We start from the raw sequence: 20,259 nt of genomic DNA on the forward strand, positions 1-20,259 counted from the left end.
CGATTGGCCTGAAGCCACATGACCATACCCAACATCTTTGTAGGTACCCCATTGGCTGATATGTGTGTGGATGTATATGATTGGTTGTCTTTTATTTTATTTATTTATTTTTTTACCTTTTTTAATTTTTTCTGTTACCCTATTTAAATCTTGTTTGTAATGTGTTTCATGATGACCTTGATGAAGGCCACAAGCCGAAACGTGTTGGTCTAACAATAAAGTTGTTCTATATACTACAAGTGTTGCTGGAGTTTTGACCTTTTTAGACCTTTTTCCCTTCTCCATGCACCTTGGAAGTAGGTGAAGTTGTGCCAGAAACCCCTACTCTGATTCTAAAACTTTGCCATTTGCCAATTAGTCTGATGCAACAGTAACATGCTGTGTAATAACGCGTGACTGCCATGGTTTTTTCCATCTCCCCAGGTGTCTCTCTCATTCAGGTTCCCAGCACTTTTCTCTTTTCATATTGAGTTCCCATGACTTGTAGTATACAAAGGGGCTGGTTGGGTCTCGACGTCACCCATGGCTTCCATACTGTCTGCACTCCCCAAGGTGTCGTTCCAACCGTGAGGGTGAAAAGTGATAGCGCGCGCCTCTCTCCCTTAGGTGCTAATCTGAGGTAACAAAGAGGAGGTGTGTGTGTGTGTGTGTGTGTGTGTGTGTTTGTGTGTCTGTGTGTGAGTGAGATGGATCCAGTCCACAAAATTGCATGTGCAGTATGTCTGAGGGAAGCAGATATGACACCAAAGCATAGCTACCACAGAGTGATTGTTTTCCTCCATGCAGATCCTTGTGTTGATATAAAATAGCGGCATGCACCTCTATCTGGGTGTATGCATCTCTACACTCATATTGTGTTGACAGCTTTCCACAATGAAGCCAGATAGAGTCATTGTTGCATGTTAAAAAAAAAAAAGAGTGAGACGTGGCAGATTGTGTCCTTCAAGGAGGAAGTTTGTGCTCAAACAACTTGAGTAGAGGCGTTATCTTAAAAATGAAGACAATCCATGGAAACAATCAGGACAACGACACTCTATTCACAACTGTCTTTTCTTATTAAAGTTCGGCATTAAAAACATCATCAGACAAAATATTTCCAAAACATTCAGCATATTTGCAATATTTCCAAAACATTTCAAAATATTTGCTTCAGTCATCTTTGCTTTGATTGATTGATTGATTTTATTAATGGATATAGAAGACAATGAATCCAAGGGATAACATGTAAAAGTGAGAACACTTTCCAACATGGTCCCTGATGTCAGAAAAACAGGACAGACAGTAACACATAACATCCATAGAATCCTCTAAAACAACAAGCAACAAAAATCCAAAGACAACCTTAATATAAAAACAACAGACATGAAACTTCAATCCCTGTCCTAGTATCTTCCCTTTTTGTCACAATCAATACGTCCTAACAGCATTTCACAAATCAAAACATAATGATGAAGAAAAAACACAATATGCTCACAGGACCTGCCTGTCATTATCTATCTGGTCATCTTACCCCAGAGATGAGCCCGGACCTGACCTCTAAAAACCCCTCTGGATTCTGACAGTTTGATGCTAAGTGGAAGGCCGTTCCACAGTAAGGTCCCTGTATAAAAAAAGGAGCTCCGAGCTACGCTGTTTACTCGTGGCACCTTGCATGAGCGCACACTAGCCCTGGTGTTGTGTCCATGCTGTGTATGGGCCATGACTATCTGCGAGCCCAGGTAGTCAGGGGCAGCACCACTGATGATGTTATACATGTGGTTGAGTTTCAGCTGTTTCACCCTGAGCTGCACTGGCAACAGGCCCACCTTCTTGAATTCGTTACCTCCTACATGAGTTCTGGGAGATACATTTAGTAAATAACGAATGATGTTATTTTGCATTACCTGCATCTTGTTCCTTAGTTTCGTTGTCAAGCCACTGTACCATGCAGAACAGGCGTAATCGAAATGGCACTGTATCAGTGTTGTTACAAGGAGTTTTTTAATTGTAATGTCAAACTGCCTAGTTCTGCGGTACAGGAACTTGAATTTATAGGCACTTTTGTATAGTCTTTTCTCAGCAATAAATTCACCTGAGAGTGACTGATCCAGAGTAATGCCAAGGTATGTGACACAAGCCTGCAATGCGATTTCATTTCCATTGCATGTAACCTTTATCCTGTTTGCCTTCTTCAGCCTACGCTTAGTGCCAAACAGAATTGACTCAGTTTTGCCCAGGTGCAATGACAGCTTGTTGTCTATGAGCCACTCCCTTACACTTTCTAACTCTCTGCTAAGAGTGACCTCAATTTGGTGGATATTTTTCCCAGCCACCAGTAAAGAAGAGTCATCAGCATACAATAAAAGCTTGCATTTTACTGCAGCCGGCATGTCATTTACATAAATGAGGAATAAAAGAGGCCCCAATATTGAGCCTTGCGTCCCTCATTCATGATATGGAAAAGAACTTGAATGTTGGTAAAGCAGCACCATGATGCCCATCAGTCTTAAATTAGACAGATTCGATGCTGTCTGAGGTGTGAAGGGAAGCTGTTGGGTGTGTGTTCACCAGGGCGAGGTTCAGCTACTTCATTTCCTTCGCCAATCCTTTCCTCGGCTAAAGTCAGGATATGAAGTTACATAGCTGCCACCAGTCCGCAAGATGTCAAGCATGAGTGGTTTCTCAATGAAACTAGATGAATGGGACAACAAATATCTGTGAAGTCAGCTTAGTCTTGGGCCAGGAAATACCTCACAGTGGGAGGCCACACTTAGCTGTCTCTCCCATTCTGCTGGGTGAAGCATCAATTATTCAGCTACCTCTAAATGTGGGACAAGAGAAGGTCAGGCGAGATTCTCCTCCCATGCTGTGGATGATGCTGACTTGCCAGAAGGCTGGTGATGATAATGATGATGATTATGCTAATGATAATGAGTTATTATTGCTGCAGACATAGATTCAGTGATGATTGATGATTCATACTCATACAGAGAGACACTTGTGTGATCTCCGCTGCCTAGAATACCTCTTTGTTGTCTTGAATCAGTCCTCATATTCGCGAATTTCCCCACAGACACACGACAAAGTGCATAGAACACACACACACATGCACACACGCACACACACACACACACACACGAGTACACACGCACACAAACACACACAGTAGGCCATTGAAACATTTCAGCGGGGATAAGCTGCGATGATGACACAGACGGGGCATGCTGATACAGTATAGATGAACCAGCTCGGCACAGTACCCTCGGTTGCCACGGCAACAATGTAAGGCCTTTCGACAAGTCAGGAGGGTCAGGAAAAAAGAGTTGTGATAGTGGTGGGTTGAAGGGGGAGGACAGTTTCTGAAGGTGAACTTTCTCTCTCTCTCGCTCTCTCTCAATCCTATACTGTTGGACCCTGCTCCAGCATGATCCAGGAACAATGAAACTGAAAACTTTTATTTATTTATTTATTTTTCCCAGAGGAAACCCGAGGATAAAGGCTGATGAGATTGACTCCTTTTGTTTCAGGAAGCGGAGTGGATGCTGTGGCCGGGCCAGCAGACAGGACCGGAGGGCAGCGGCAGTGTGGAGAGTTCAGCTGCTGGTATGGTCTAGGATCCAACCCCGACACCTCTACTGCTACCATGAACCTGCTGCTGTGTCTCTGCGGTGTGCTGCTGGAGCTCCTGGCTGTCGACTGTGAGTACATCATTTGCAGATACGTGAAAGTGGACGACATGATGCTTTGTTCAGGTTTAGATGGTGGATTCTGTTGACTTCTGTTCTGTTCACTTGTGAGGGGTCTTTGATGTTTGTGGCCAGACCGGTCTCAATGTCTTTCATTCAACAAACTAAAGAGGGAGTTAGATGGACAGAGGTGGGGCTGTAAGTTTTAAGAATTGTCATCTTTCTGGCGTTATTGTTGCTTATAGAACAGTAGGTACTGTAAGTTATTTCTGAAGCTTATCTTTTGACTAGGATTCCCCTGTTAGCTCAATTTCTAAAGACAATAGTTTTTTTTTTTTTTATCTTCTTTTCCTCTTCTTTGGAATTTATTGTGTTTTTATAAAGGGGTCAACACTTGAGATCACACACACTCCTCTACAGTGTTAAGGAAATTACTATTACTATTACTGTTGCTGTCATGTCTCCTAGCCTGAGGTCCATGTACTGTAGCTGAGCTGTTGCATAATGCCAGGCAGGGCAAGCCCTCACTCTAATGTTTCAAAGCCCAGGGTGAGGTGGTGACACTAGAAGGTCAGGTCATATTGGATTACCTCCATTACGCTGTGGCCTCCCAGGTGACAGAAAACCATTAATTGTTAGCCCAGGTCAATGGGCTTGAGGGGGGATTAGAGCGCCAGACTCTTCATGTCCGCCATTGTTGCCTGAAGCCCTTCCATGATTTATAGGATGGACTTTTTAACCCTGAGCGAAATCCATACCTGTGGAGCGGTTCCTGTAAATGTGCAGGGTGTTTAGACGTTTTAATCAGAGTTTTCACAAAGCACGAAGGAACCATTTCAGTTTCGGATTACATGATCATGTGAAGTTTCTACAAAGGCAGGGGAAGCTAACTTTTTAGGAAAGTTGCTTTTCATTCCACTCCCCAACGGCTTTGCAAGCATGTTTCATCGACATGGAACAATTTCCCACCGCACTTCAACAACTGTATTTCCAGCTGCCACAGCCCCTTTTTCCTCCTTGTCATGTAAAGCACAATGTTTGTGTTTCCATACAGGCCAGGTGCTCATGCAGGGGCGCATAGTGGGTGGCTACACCCCTGCACCCAACTCCATCAAATATATTGTGTCACTGCAGAGCACCAAGGGCCAACACTTCTGCGGCGGATCATTGGTGCACAAGTACTGGGTGCTGACCGCAGCACACTGTAACATCGGGTAAGCATGTTCAATAGCAGATATCAAGACCAGGTTGATGACTTTGCACTGTTGCACTACCATGTTCGTCACTGTCGGGTGAAAGCATACAGTTTTGGTGATTTTCATGTTTTAACTTCAATTGCAGGATTAGCCTACATGGGTTGAGAAAATTCTACAATCCTGAAAAGTGCATTGTCATCAAATTAAAAACAGGGCTGTTTTTCTTAGCTCCTGAAAAGTTGACATTTTGGAGATATTAGATTTTCACCTGACAACATCGATATGTGGATGTTACATACAGTAATGGACAACCTGTCTTTGCAAAAAAAATTGCATCATGATCACGATTCTGAAATATAACATGACAGGAGTGGTGGTTGAACTTTGCTTAATGCAAGGCTCAAATTGTTTTTGAAACACTCGCATAGGCTATTACATTCTTCTGCCAAAAAAACCCATCAAAATAATGCTTGGGAGTTGTTGTTTTTTTCAGTGCAATCTGTAACAGTCACTGTGTAGAAGCTAACATGGCATGATTTCATATTGTGAGCAGATGGCCCAACAGATGTCTAAAAGCAAACACCCATTCTGCTACGGGTAGGTAACGTCAAAAAGAAGTTGCTTAGTCATGATGTAAAGTTAACCGTACAGAGTGTCGGGAAGTCAAAGAGCACACAGACACGGTCGAGTCAGCTGACCTTGGCACATCATTGGGGTGTGTTTGTGTTTGTGTGCGTGTGTGTGTGTGTGTGTGTGTGTGTGTATGTATGTGTGAGGTGTGATCTTGTCCAGATCCAGGAAATGGGTTGTGTTTCTGTCATAGTGTCCCAGCGCGCACACAGTAAGCCATTGTTCCCTGACAGACACACACGTCTGGTAAAGCCCTCTGCTGTCACTTGTAACAAAACCTGAGAGGATAAAAATGTTATTGATTTGGTCTGAATTAACCACATTTGATAATTTTAAAGAAAGAACAGTGGGGTCCTGGTGGCACAATCCATATAGTCACTATGTTGTGGGTTTGTGTCCAGGTCACAGGTCACAACTTGTAACGCATGTCGTTCCCCCTCACCCCCATCTTTCCTGTCCGACGGTATACTATCTGATAAAACCGAAAGTCAATCATGACCAAATATATCATGTTTGCTCCTACTTGTGTTGTTTAACGTGCTGTTTTTGTTTCCTTTTCTGTTCAGAATAGATGTTGATAGTGGCCAATAATGCTCAAATCTGGCATCATATTCTACTTTGTGGATAAATGTGACGTTCCCTTGTCCTTTAGGGCCGAGCACATGATGATAGTGGCGGGCGAGTACACCATAAGTACCTTTGAGGGCACTGAGCAGTACTCAAAACCCCACAGCCTGGTTACCCATCCCCTGTACAACAAGAGCACCAACAATGCCGACATCATGCTCATCAAGGTACTACAGAACAGTACAGGGATTTGCCCGTACCATATTATCAATATTATACTAATAAAGTTATAACGCAGGACATCGAACATGTTATTCAAATAGTAAAGCACATTGTTGGACATTTGTGACAGATTTAGTAGCAGTTATGTACTTTTGTGCTTCCCGGATTGTTTGACCTCATGAACAAGCAACCTGCAACATTAACTGGCTATAATCAATAGTCTCTTTTATCAACTCATGTTACCAACAATTCTTTAAACAGGTTTGAAACAGCACACAGAAAGAAAACACCACATAACAATACATATATCAAATTGTATACTCAGTAACTGTCCTTTTGAATTTCTGTCCAGTTGCGGGCCCCCATGGTGCTGAACAAATATGTGTCGCTGGCCCCCCTCCCCAGGCAGGGCACCGGAATGATAGAGGGCCGGGTGTGTCGGGTGTCTGGGTGGGGCTACACCAGTCTGGGTGGAGGCCAGGCCCCCTTCACCCTGAGGACGGTCAAAGTGCCCATTGTCTCCACTGCAAGGTGTAACAGCAGCGAGTCTTTCAACGGAAACATCACAGCAAACATGATCTGCGCTGGCTACAGCACTGGTGGAAAGGATGCCTGCAAGGTACAAGAGCAGACTGCGAACAGTACTTCTTTAAGTCCTGTCAGTGATGTCAAGCATTTACTTTAAACTGTTTCAGCTGCAAGGCGAGTCGGGGTTTGCACTTTTAGGGCTGTCCAATGGGTCCCAGTGTGACAAACGAGATCAATCAATATTTGAAAAGTCATTAAATCCATTTTGAAGCAGTCAATTCGCCCATGTCTCCAAGGTACTGGTAAGTACTGGCCCGGGTTCCCAATGTGTATCAAATAGCACAAGGTCATCAGCTTACACTGGAGCGAACAATAAGACAGTTCTGGGAAGCTCACCCCCTTGACAGCATGTGGATGTACAGTTCATTATGTGAGCACTGGTGTGGCTACTGCCTTTTATTAAGGAGAGCTGGCAGTCCACCCTCAAGAACTTTATTAGTTTACGATAGCTGCTGCAGGGGAGACAGGAGAGCAATGAAGAAAGAAAGCAACAGCATAGCAAGAGCCAGGACTCAAATGCTACTTGTATGATGAGAGACTTGTAGCCCATACCATTGGACTGAGGACCAAACATGTATATGAAATTTGACATGGAATATAACAGTATATTTAGCCTCAGATTGTTAGCAGTTGTAGATGTAGTAGTAAATTAAAAAGTGCTATTTAAAGCCTTACTAGGCAACTTTGTACTATGTACTACTACAACTATGTTGCATTCCCAAGTGGCAGCAAGAGATAACTGTTTGGATTTTTGAAAGTTTGAAGGACTTCATTACCCTCATGTAACCTGATGTTAGTAAACCGGACATTCCTCAGACCTAAATTTCTTCTTAGTGGCTGATGGGGTTGGAGATGGTGAAAAAATATTGTCGTAGCAGGTTCAGCTATCATTGGTGAGTCCGGCCTTCTTGCTGCTGTTTAGGAGACACTTTTGTATTTTGCTCTTAAGTTTCAATTACATTTACCGGGAGTGTCCATACCCGATACATGACATTAATTTGGGCAAATTGCATGAATTTACAGTGTCTCAGGTAGGGGGGGTGGGAAGGTCTTCTCTGTTGCAGCTTCAATTCGTTAGGCTGAACAGATGGGTGTATTTTTTACAAATAAATTTTGCCTGGTGCAGCTTTAAAGCCCCCCTCTATACCAAGTGACCCAACTTGGCTGAGACTGGGCCAAGCAGCATCTGAACTACAGGAGGTAGTTCAAGCTTCTTGAAACTAAACTGCATCTGGGGCCTCATTTCTCAGAAACCTTTTCTAATTTACTGTATCCTTTAACGCCCATCAAGGATGTTACAACACCTTTACAGTAAAAACTATGAGACACTCAAACCATTGGTTTTTCCATGAGGCACATATTGGCATGGCAACCGAGAGAGGGTGTGGTCTTGTCTTTCCAGGGAGATTCTGGCGGGCCGCTGGTGTGTGAGGGGCGTGTCTACGGTGTGGTATCCTGGGGCAACGGCTGCGGTGATGCCAAGTTTCCGGGAGTCTACACGGCGGTGTCCAAGTTCCGCCGGTGGATAGACCGAACCATCTATAGCGCATACTTACGCTGTGTGCAACCCTAGAGGAAAGCCCAAAACTATGATGATGAAAGTAGCTATGTATTAATGCAACTTGCCTTAAAAGGATCATTGCCCTGAAAATATTTGACCTGGCATGGAGTGTTTCAAAGCTCTTACACGGTTCTTTAGAAAATATATCCAAATCTTCCTGCAGTTTACATCACCTTAAAATGTTTAAAGTGCATCACCATCTAAGGGACCAGGTACATAAAAATGGGGACCACCTGGTGTGAAGTCATATCTGTCCCACAGTGCAAATTGTCCAGTTGTGAACATCTGCCTCTGCCAGCACATTGTGGGGATCCACTGCAATGTGGAATAAGCACTTTATCAGACACATTCCTGAATTCTCACTGTAAGGTGTTAAGTTTATAAAAATTCCCTTTTTATGCAAATAAATTGACACATTTAAAGGTTTTGATCTGTGTCAGACTGTCACTAGTTGTAATAGTAGTATAGTCCAGTGGTAGACTTTCCTACACATTCAGCCACACCATGCACTATAATTCCTGGTTCAAAATCCTTTCAAATGCCTTGAGTGTTTGCCTCTGTCTGTCTGACATCCAAAACTGGCAGGTGTTGTAATTCTAAGTTGTTTTTCCTTTTTTTCCTTGTTTACTAAAGAGTTAAAACACCCCAAATAGAAACCAGTTCTGATGACTTTATCCTGTAATTACAGGGAACTCAGCTGGTATTGAGATGTTCTCATATGAAAGATGAGCCTCTGATAAAATCTGTCAGTGGTAGCATGAGTTCTTTAAGTCTAAAGGGGCGAGGTGTGTCAGTGTCACGACTGTACCTCCTCTATGAATAGTTGACGGCATATTGAAGTTGGCTCCGCTACAGACACAGATATCTAGTTTCATCACCTTTCATTCCTCTGTCTGTAAAATGATATTTGGTTAAGTTCCTGTGAGAAATGATAGTCTATGTCAGGATTTGATACCCATCCATCGCTATCTCCCTGATATCTGTTTTGTAACATCATCCCTTTATGCTGCAGTGCCATTATAAGGCTTATTTATGTAAACATTATAGCCAGCGCTTTAATGAATGGTAAATCCAAGGGGGATTTGTTCGTGCCTCAAGAAAATCCCAGGGGTCTTTGTTTAACAAAGCAAACACTAAGCCAGTTTTCATGCAACCCTCTGATCACATTGTTCGGTGTATCATGTGAGCAGGTTAACGTGAGCAAACACCTTGTCCCCAGAAAAGTTCCCAACTGTTTTTAGTAAAGCACTTTTGAGGACGTTATTAATAACGGATCTCATTATCAACATTGTCAAAATGCCTGGAGTCGGGTCATTTCAAGCCAATTTGAAAAGGGTGGTAATGGGGGAGGAACATTTCCAGGAACATTTCCATGGTATTGTAGTTATTTTCCACTTTTCTATGTAACCTCCATGACTTTAAACCATATTTCTATAGGTTTTCCAACATTTGGGAGGCCTGTCAAACACCAAACAGTGTTTTTTCTCTTTAACATCTCAATTGACTTGATGGTGAAAACAGTGCAGATTTGAAGCAGTCCTCTTGTTCCCAGTATTCCCAATATCTTGCAACCTTCAAATCACCCAAAACCTTTGCACAGTGAAATACATTGTGGTGAAAAGCCTTTAAATCAGCGCAGGTGCAAGCCATGCTCTGCCTCACCACTGCTTCCATTTCACCAGACATCAACGCAGATAGATTGGTTTGCATCCTATTGAAAGGATGTGAACAATAAGGCTGTAGGGATGGAATTGGAAGTACGCCATGGGGCCACTGGTCACATCATAGCCTATGAAAACACTGCCATCCTCTGGTGAGGTCTCACTCGGTGGCTCCATAGCCTGCACATAAACCCCATAGCCTAATAAATCGTAAAATTTGGCATAACAGGTTTTAAGACTAAAAACCTCTGAAGTCGTTGAGTGACCTTTGTCGACGCGTACGCAGCATTTTCAAAAGATCTAAAGTGATTCAGTATTGTGTGCCATCCTTGAATATAAAATCACCATTTGTTTGATTGCATCTAGATCCCGGAGAGTGGAGCATTAGTACACCACGGCTCCAACTGGAAGCTTCTCTAGGCTGCACCAGAAAACCCCCATACAGCTCCCTCGCCAGGTCTCCCTGGGATCCGTGTTTTGCATCGCGCCTCAATTTGCATTTCTTCCTCAGATTTTCCGTGCGACGGGTCCAGCCGCTCGAAACCAGCGGGCGCTCCACGGCTGTATTGTACATGCGCCTCCATTTCCAAAGCAATACGCACAGAAAGACCTCTGGAAATTTTGAATAATGTTGCCGAAGCTCGTCGAGCGGGGAAATTGAGGACATTTTAATTTAATGTTATTTCTGTTGCGCACGGACGGGGACAGACACGTGTCTTCGAGGTAAACAGAAAGGGCTAGATCGTGTCAGCAGGTTACATTGTTTTTTCTTTTGTTTGTAATAGCCGGCCGAGTACAAGCTTGACGTCGAGCTATTCATTTTAGTTTGTGCTCCTTGGTGATAAAGACGCCTTTGGAGATGTCGGAAGTGCTGCCTTTCAACGAAGAAAAAATGAGTCATTATGGAAATGAGGGCGACGAGGGACACCTTTCCTTCACCTGTCGTCTTCAAGACACCAACAACTTCTTCAATGGCTCGCAGAACAAACGCCCGCCGAAACTCGGACAAATAGGCAGGAGCAAACGGGGTAATTATGTAATTAAGGCGTTTTCGTTTGTATGGTAATGTTTTCAATGCGCACATAGCTTGATTGTGGACCACAATGAAGGATCTCTCCATTTGAAGCCAGATATGCAACACCGTTGCCTTGCCATAACCTTCAGCAGAGTGTTAAGAGGAATAGCCTATTCACTGCATGCGTGTAGGATCTATGGGTTTTTAAATATTCTATTCGCATTGCAACACAAGTTGGATGCGCAGTGCGTGCTGTTAAATGCCTCCTGAATGCTGCCAAACAGAGTTGTGCTGAATGCCCCCTCCTGAATGAATGGTTGGCATGATTGAGATTCATATGCCATATCAGTATGATTTGTATTTGCATGATAAGTGCAGGCTTTGTGTGTCTGTTTGTGTGTCCTGCATTCCTGATAGGAGATGATCCTTTAAAAATCAGGCTCACTTGAGATGCACATACCATATCATGCACAGACCCACAATTGCACACACAAGCACAGATTCACGCAAACATGCAGGACTTGCCTCTCTGTAGGCACACAGCGAGAAGGCACATAGAAATTCAAACACATGCACATTCACAGATTTGCTTCAGACACACACACAATCATCTCTCATTCTCTTTTGCATGCTCTTCCTCTCTCACACATGCACACAGCACTTTTGCTCATGCAGTGCAGTGCTGATGGTTGTGGGCTTTCATGCCCTCCTGTCAGTCGTGGTGAATTTTCAAGACGCCACACCAAGATGAGCCCCCTCATTAACTCTCTCCCCTGTCATCCACAGTTGTGATCGAGGATGAGAATGGCGACGACGAAGCGCTGAAAAATGGAACAGAGAAGACCCCCGCGGAGGCTTAGAGCGCTCTCCTCACCACCCCCAAAAGACACTCTTGAAATTTTTTATGGCGATATTTACCAGTTTTAATCCAAAGACACTGTATATAAGCACTTTCTCTCATGTGGCAGCAAGCAGCACTTCCACACCCTCCTCTCCCAGTCAGTCACGGCCATCTGGGTGACACACACTGGCAGGGGCGGGAGATGGTAGCGAAAGAGACCCCCAGGTGGACCCCCCCAACACACACACGCACACATAAACACATATACACACATACCCTCGATTGCAGGGTTTCGCCATTAATCCAAAAGCGGGAGAAGACAACAAGAGGGGGGGGAAGGAGGTGGCAGAAGGAGGCGACGCTGTCGAAATGCAGAAATCAGGGACAGGATACAGAAATGAATATAATCTAAAACCTAAAGCACACACTTCTCCTATATCTTATCAATCAAACCTATGGTTCCATTCTTTCTGCTCTTCATTTTGATCGAGGGCAAATGAATAACAGAGTTTGTAAATATGGAAAGGGTAGCCCTTATTTTCTTGCACAAAGTGAGAAGCGGTAAACTGGTTTGTTGTTCTCTGTCTGTATTGAAGACCTTATTTATTGACCCTTTGGAATACGTCTTTTGCAGTGACTTAAGGCCTGAGGGAGTGTTTTTGTATGTCGAGAAAATTCTGACCGAATGAACGTGATTTCCTTTTTTTTAAACTTATGATTCTCGATGTTGCCTGAGTGTTTTTTGTTACCATACTTTGCAGCTAAAGAGTCATTTATATACAGTGTACCTCCCACCTGTTTGTAAGCTTCCCAGGCTTTCACCTGGATTGGTTGATACTGTAACTTGACTGTACACACCCTATTGATAAACTATTTATATTGCATTGTGCATTATCGTGTGTGCCAAATCTCAAAGAGGGATATACTATACCGGACAACTTGTTCTTTTTTGTGCTTTATACATTTACTCATACAGTTTAGTTGTTTTGTTTGGTTGCCATTTTTTAGGGCTCTTTCTTAAACACTGAAATACCAACTCATGCATGGCAAATATGGAATCATGCATGCATGGCAGAAGTTCTGAAACTCTTGTGTATTCTTGAAACACCTCGTATACAGCTTTGAATGACAAACCTCGAGAAACAGTCTTAATTCTGCGTTGTACTGTACGATTCACTGATTTGTACAGTGGCCTAATATCTTGTAATAAAGATTCTGAAGAAGTACGACTGACTGTTTAGTGTTGATTGTGGTTTGCAATGAGGAATAATCTACTTGATGTTAATTGACTGTTTCAAAACTGTAGTGAGAACACAAAATATAGTTTTGTATCAGAAAGAATACAAACAATAGCAAATGGCGTGGTTGACTCTTGGATATGTTCCTTGTACATTTTCCACTGCTGTCTTTGGATTGCCTATCTGGCCGCCAAGGAGGGTCAAGTCAGTATTTTCCACTGTGAGAAAGTAGCATCCCATTCCTTGGAAAGATCAGATATGGAAGGAGACAGCTACGGCAGGAAAGATGAGGAAATAATTCCCATCAAGAATTTAGACTCCACACATTGTGGTGATTTGCCAAAAGGAGACTTGAGACACTGAGCTTGGACAGTAACAGTCCAATCCCACAGAATGCCACAGTGTGCGAATGATTCAGGAGCCACTGTACACCACTGCACCCCAACGCAACAAATGGCTGTTTGCATCTACAATCTCAGCTCCTCTCCTTAACCAAGTCCTCCCTTTAACTCAGTTGCCAGAGACATAAACGGTGCAGGGGCACCGAGGCATGGGGAACACTGATGAGACGTGACATTTCCAACTCTGCTGTGGTGACTAAATGATTCATGTTGTGTGACGAGCCTCTGTCAGCGTACAGCATCTTACGCCTGGACCGCCGGGATGTGAGCTTGGAACACATACATGCTGTACATACACACGCATAGGCACACGCATGTCCGTTTCAGCTCTAACTGTAAACCAGACTAACATATTGCTAGTCTCTCTCCCTTTCTCTCTCTCTCTCTCTCCACCAGTCTTGACAGACATGAAAGGGGCTGCCTGGGCCGGGTACCATGGTAACAGATGCACCTTGCACTCGATGGGTGCTGCGGTGGGTTCGGTGCAGAATCCTCCTCCCTGAGCCACAGCGTGATACCATCGCTATCTTTAATGGAATGTTCTCCATTCTCTTATCTTTGCCCTCTTCTCTCAAGACCCCCTATTCACTGTGTGGCGTGACCGCATTATCCTGCCAAAATAGTCCCTTCTTCCAAGACGGCAGTCAACCATGACAATGGTGCTACTGCAGTATTGGATAGCAGCCTACCCCCTCATAGAGGCTGATAGCCTGCTATATGTTACATTTAGAGCGCAATGGTTTATGATTTTCTGTGTGGTGGATTCTTTCATCCAAAACAATGCAGTGAAGGCGTGGTGTGGGCGGCCCCAGTGTGGCTCGGCTCAGTCTTAACGCTGGGTCAGTTTCTAAACAGTAGTTAAACTGAGGGTACATAATCCCCCTCAAATCCATAACACACTCCTATACCAAATCAAACTTGTAGGATTTTCCTATTAACATACGCCTGAAAATCTGCTGTGACAATTTGGTTTTGATTGATATATCAGTTTGCCAATATCAGTGTCATCCGCCTCTGGTATGATGGATATTAGGCAGTTTGTTTGATTACAAAACTGATGTATAATTGATCAATATTTCACTGTTTGTCTATGGGAAGTCCTTAACCTGAATCTGCAGTGCAATATTTTGATTGGATTCAACACAAGTATGCACTTTTTTATTAATATTATTAATAATAATTATTATTATTATTAAAAAAATAAAATTAGTATCAGTAGCAGCCTTCAGAAACTCATGTTGGTCAAACTCTAGTGACAATATTTTGTAAAACCAGGACATTTACTGTTACAAACAGCAGCTCGCTGATCTGTTTTGTGCTTTCATTTGTTCCAGTGATGCTTCTCTTGCTCATTTCCCTGCAAAATCTAAGAGCCATTTTGTTAGACTGGGAAGTTAGATACATCAAAAGCAGCTGGGAGGCGATATAATGAAATATGCAGATAGAAAGTAACTCACAGGGGCTATAGAAGGCAGTGGCAATGGTTGGCATCAGTTTATTTGACTGAAATATTTAGAGAAAGTTCTAGACTGGTTACTTAGAAGCAGTAAAATCATCCACCCGAATGTTATATTTCCTTACAAGTACAGCCTTTGAAAAAAAAAAAAAAAATCAATACCTGTGATTAACACTAACAGAAATTGTTCATACTGGTGTGCATGGTCAGTATGTGTTTCAAATTGTTTCCGCTAAAGCTGGACTAGGAATAAAAGCTGAATAAAGCAACAGTGATGTGGGATCAGAGCAGAGGAAGCGGTCTAGCCTGGTCACAATCTGTCTGTTTGAATTCATCCCACATATCCAGTTGAATTTCTCCTGTATGTGCATCCCTTGCAAAAATGTATGACATATAGTATGAGTGACAAAGTGTTGACCCAGTGTGCTTCATGCAGATCTACTTTCTCGCTGTCCATCTCCCTTACCCCCTGCGGCCACGTTGTGCATATTATATCACAGTGGAAATCTTTGAAGAGACATTTGGTGAGCTTGGAATTATAAGGTTCTATCTATATTGATTAAATATACTGTCTATCTTTTGAAATATTTAACCCCAAGTTTTTTTTAAAAACCACACAACTCAAGTAACATTCAAAGATCCTAAATATGTCGATAACTCAATTTTGATATAAAAAAAAAAGTCAGATAGACCATATAATTCCAAGCTCATGATTTATCAGTTTATTAAGATATTATGATACATCTCTGGCTGAATGTATCTACAGGGTCTCTGAACAGTATTCTTGGATAAGCATACAGTTATGTCTCAGTTCAGGTTATGTGTTTATCTCACAAAGCCTCATAGCTAGATAGGGCTTAGATGTTCAATCCTAATGCTATTATCGCAGAGATACAGCAGATCCTGCTCACCTCAGGCTGCCTAGATAAGTTGAAACTCAACTACACACTTGGGGCTGGGTGGCCATCGCTGGCGGGAGAAAGGTTTAAAATGACACATTAGAATAGATAGGGAGTAAGTACTTAAATCTTTCTTATTAAGGCTTTTAAATAATTTGATTGTTATTTGGGTAACATTGTGGCAAATAGGTTTTTGTAGTGGGGACTGAGGAGAGGCAAATCACTGGTGCTGTGAAAGGGGGCAGACAGGAGTCTGGATCCGGATAGCTGTTAGGTTACATAATCTCTGACAGGTAGAAAAGGAAGCGGAAGAAGAAGAAAGGAGGAAGAAGGAGAGGGACACAGAGAGGGAGGCAGGGAGGGAAGGAGAGATGGAGAGAGAGAGAGAGAGAGAGAGAGAGAGAGAGAGGCAGGGGAGAGAGGGAGGGAGTAACAGATAGCATTCATAGGTCACTGACACAAGGAGGGAAACCACACCTTACCAGCTCCTTTTTAGTCACACACACATACACACACACACACACACACACACACACACACACACACACTCACTCACACTCACACACACACACACACACACACACACGATCCTCTGACATGCCCACACAGTTGTCCCTGAGAAAAGCCCCATGCTTTGCTCCTCTCCCCTGAGTCTGACCTTGGTCTTCCCTCTGTGCTTAGCGCAGGGGAAAAGCCTGCTGTAACCCCTAGATGCAAAATCACCCAATGGGAAAATCACCTCTTCTCTGAATCAATGGGCTTTGTATGATGCAGTCCTAGCATGTGTATGGCATGCAAATGGCCATTGGCAACATTTGCATATCATTCTTCTGCATGTGTATGCGTGTGTCTGCGCGTGTGTGCATTTGTGTCTGTGTTCATGTACGGTTGTTGGTGTATTCGTTCATATTTGTTTCTATGTGTGCACGCATGTACAGTATGTTCTTATATGTGTACATACGTGTGTGTGTGTGTGTGTGTGTGTAGGGTGGGCAAGCTCGCTTAGCATTGGGATCAGGTATTGTGTTGCTGATAGAGACTCTGCTGGGAATTCACAAGGACGACCGCTGATAACAGCGAAATGGAAATGCAGTCCTGGTTGGAAAAAATCTCCCTTTAGATACTACAGCAGAATATTCTGTCTGCTCTCAAGTGGGGTTTTTACGTCAAGTTTTTTGGGCAGTGCTGCTGAATCAGAAAAATTGACCAAAAAGACCCTCTCTATGGCCATGTGTGATGGTAAAAAAACACTTTGTTCGCAGTTAAACCTTGATTGCCAATGACGTCAATCTTTCAAGCAAGTTCCCTTTCAGATATTGGTCCAGCTTTTGCTCATCTCCATGAATATACCATGCCTCAGTCCCACCCCAGAATCTGGGGCCAGTTTGCAGTTTGTGTTTTCATTCTCCATATAAAGAACATTTTCTTTATGTTTTGTTTGTGTGTGGATAAGGTAGGAGTCCAGTTTTAACAGCTGGGACTGTTGAGACAGACTGATACAGACAGACAGACAGACAGACAGTCAGACAGTCAGACAGACAGACAGAGAGAGGGAGACCACTCTGCATTAACATGAAACACTCTCGTCGTTTTCCAAGGAAAGTGAGGGAGCTCATGGGAAGAAGAGAGGAAGGAGGGGGGGCAGATCGGAAGAGAGCGGGAGAGTACGAGAGGGAGATGAGGAGATAAGAGAGATAGAGAGCCAAGAGAGAGAGGGGGGAAAGAGAGGGATAAACAAAGTGAGAGTAGAGGAAGAGAGGAAGAGAGAGAGACAGAGGCTCAATATGATGAAATGAACGCCAGTGAGAAACAGTTCAGACCCACCGGATGGTTACTATAGCAACCTCATTCCCAGTCTCTCTCTCTCTTTCTTTCTCTCTCTTTCTCTCCTTCTGTTTATTTCTCTCTCTCTCTCTCTCTCTCTCTCTCTCTCTCTCTCTCACTGCCTAGTTGCTTTGTTGCTGCTGTAAGTCTGTGGAGGGAAACCAACGGCTGAGAGACAGCTTTTTCCATTTTGGTGCAGTGGCATCATCATCGAGGCTGATAAGCAACTTTACATAGTTGTGTGCATTCAGTATGCTGATATTTCTCAGGTGTTGCTCGCTAATTGTGTGTTTGACAGCTCATGTGTTTCACAAGCCCCATCCAACTGGCACACTGGTTTCCTCCCACAGTATGATTCCCTGGACAAGCATATGCGCGTATAAGGGTTAGGAATAAACGATTAGTCATGCATCACCACACTGTGCTCTAGTGCTAGGTCATGGAAAGTTCATTGAAATGACCCCAGAGACAGACTCTCTTCTGACCTCAGTAAGTGCCATGTTTTACCTCTGACCTTGCTTTACTCAAGGACACATGTGTGCCTCTCTCCATCCTGTGTGCACTGTGCAAACATGTGAGGGCTTGTATTGTGGAGCGTGGACTGCTGTATACGCTGAGGACAGATTGAGATGTTATTGGGCGGAGTGTTCTCCTCAAGCTCAGCAGCACTGCCCCGCAGTTTCATACACAGAGTGGGCATCGGATGTCTCCATCGAGATCGTGTTCTCCCCTGCACTGAGCAAAGCCCCCATTAAACACACACACACACACACATGCGCGCGCACACACATATACACACACACACACACACACGCACGCAGATGCACCCAGGCACCATGCATATATACTGTATACACAAACACACACACACACACGCAGATGCAGATGCACCCAGGGACCATGCATATATACACACACACACACACACACACACACAATGATTCACTAGCCGGGAAATATCCAAACTGGGATACACAACAAAGGGAAGAGCTTGTGGGCCCCCCAGCTAACCTCATGCATGGAGATCATTTTCAAAACGGAACAAAATGGTGGGCCATCTCTCCGTGGCAGAGTGGGTCTCCACAGGGCCCCCGGGGCGGGATGGCATGTAACTGTGTACGCGTGCCTCCTGAATAAAAGATGCTGACCTAGATGGAAATCCTCCATTGGTCACTTAATTTGTCCTACATGCGTGATTGGCTCGCGCCCAAACACACAGTGTAATTGTCCAATTGAGAGTGGAGTTGGCCATGTATGTGTGCTGTGTGGTGACATGAGACTAAAACGTTGTCAGCCTCTCTCAAGGCTTGTATAGAGATATTGAGATGTAAAATGGAAAACATATCTTGATGCATCTAACATTGAACATTTGGGAGACGGTTATTAGAATTTATCATATATTTTGTTATCGTATCACGTTTGCATCAATTTTATACCATCCGAGTTGTTTGTCCTTGTTCTTCATATCAGTTTCTTTGTAGTGTGTATGTTTTTCTCTCCCAACCCCCCTTTTAAAAGCCCAATTATTCACCTCCAGGGCTTTATCCTGCATACATTTTCAAAGAGAGATTAATAAGAAAAAACATGAGGAGCATTTTTAGATGCTCCATAGTCAACTGGCATTATACAGCTCACTGATGCAGATCAGAATCATGCAATGTGCCAGTGCTGGACCACGTGGGACTAAACATAGCACATATGTCTGCAGGTCTGTGAGCATGAATGAGCACGACTGAAGGGGTGTTTTGTATCAACATTGTACTGAGCCCTTCTACATTATTGATATGCAATTTGATTGCCCGCCATCAATAAATGATTAGGGAATTGAAAATTGTTGAGCCGGGGCTTGACGGCCTTGAAGCTCTTCAGCCCCTGTGGATGAATGAACTTGGCCACACGATTGTCAAGCTCCAAACTGCGTGAGCAAGTGTTAAAGCCGCCTTCATCTTTTTCAAAATTTTCAAAGGACTCGTGGCTATTTGGCCAACCATGTGTTATGTAATAATCCAGCTGTTTATTGAGTGAAATGGTTGGGTTTAGTGAGAGCTGAGTCTCCCCTGGAGAAAGGTGGGGGCTGGATCCAGATGCTTGTGTTTGCCTGGCCAAACCCAGGGATCCACAAGAGTCCTGTGTGTGTCCCAGCATACTGACGGTTCCCTCTCACCTTGCCACATCATTGATCTTAGTGATCTATGCTGATTAACTCAATTACTCAAAGTTTGTCGTAGAGTGAACATTTTACTTTTCTGTAACACCATTCAATACATGACACAATACCTAACACTTTGCACATAGTGTATTTGGCAGTCCCTCAAATACAGAGCAAAGACCAACAGGTGGGCCCGTACATGCACAGCAATTATAAAACCAACAGGGAAAGAGGGGCCCGTATTCATAGAGGTGTATCAAAATAAACTGCACAAGAGATGCTGAAGAAATGTACTTAATTAAAAATGTATTTTGTAATTTCAAAAAACAGAAAATACGTTTTTGAA

General features: G+C 43.4%; 2 protein-coding genes across 2 annotated transcripts; both read left to right on the forward strand.

The window, feature by feature from the left end:
- The first annotated feature begins 3,622 nt into the window (after positions 1–3,622).
- Positions 3,623–8,441, forward strand: LOC139907904 (trypsin). The gene is made up of 5 exons (XM_071894414.2): positions 3,623–3,677; positions 4,720–4,879; positions 6,144–6,285; positions 6,633–6,899; positions 8,271–8,441. The coding sequence occupies exons 1-5, from the start codon at positions 3,623–3,625 to the stop codon at positions 8,439–8,441; spliced, it is 795 nt and encodes a 264-aa protein (XP_071750515.1).
- Positions 8,442–10,715: 2,274 nt separating this feature from the next.
- On the forward strand, positions 10,716–13,122 carry LOC139907955 (calcium/calmodulin-dependent protein kinase II inhibitor 2). Its single transcript, XM_071894483.2, has 2 exons — positions 10,716–11,118; positions 11,892–13,122. Exons 1-2 carry the CDS (start codon positions 10,950–10,952, stop codon positions 11,963–11,965), a joined length of 243 nt encoding a protein of 80 aa, XP_071750584.1. The 5' UTR covers positions 10,716–10,949; the 3' UTR covers positions 11,966–13,122.
- Positions 13,123–20,259: the final 7,137 nt, after the last annotated feature.

Source organism: Centroberyx gerrardi, chromosome 5 (genome assembly GCF_048128805.1).
Source record: "Centroberyx gerrardi isolate f3 chromosome 5, fCenGer3.hap1.cur.20231027, whole genome shotgun sequence".
NCBI classification, from domain to species: Eukaryota; Metazoa; Chordata; class Actinopteri; order Beryciformes; family Berycidae; genus Centroberyx; species Centroberyx gerrardi.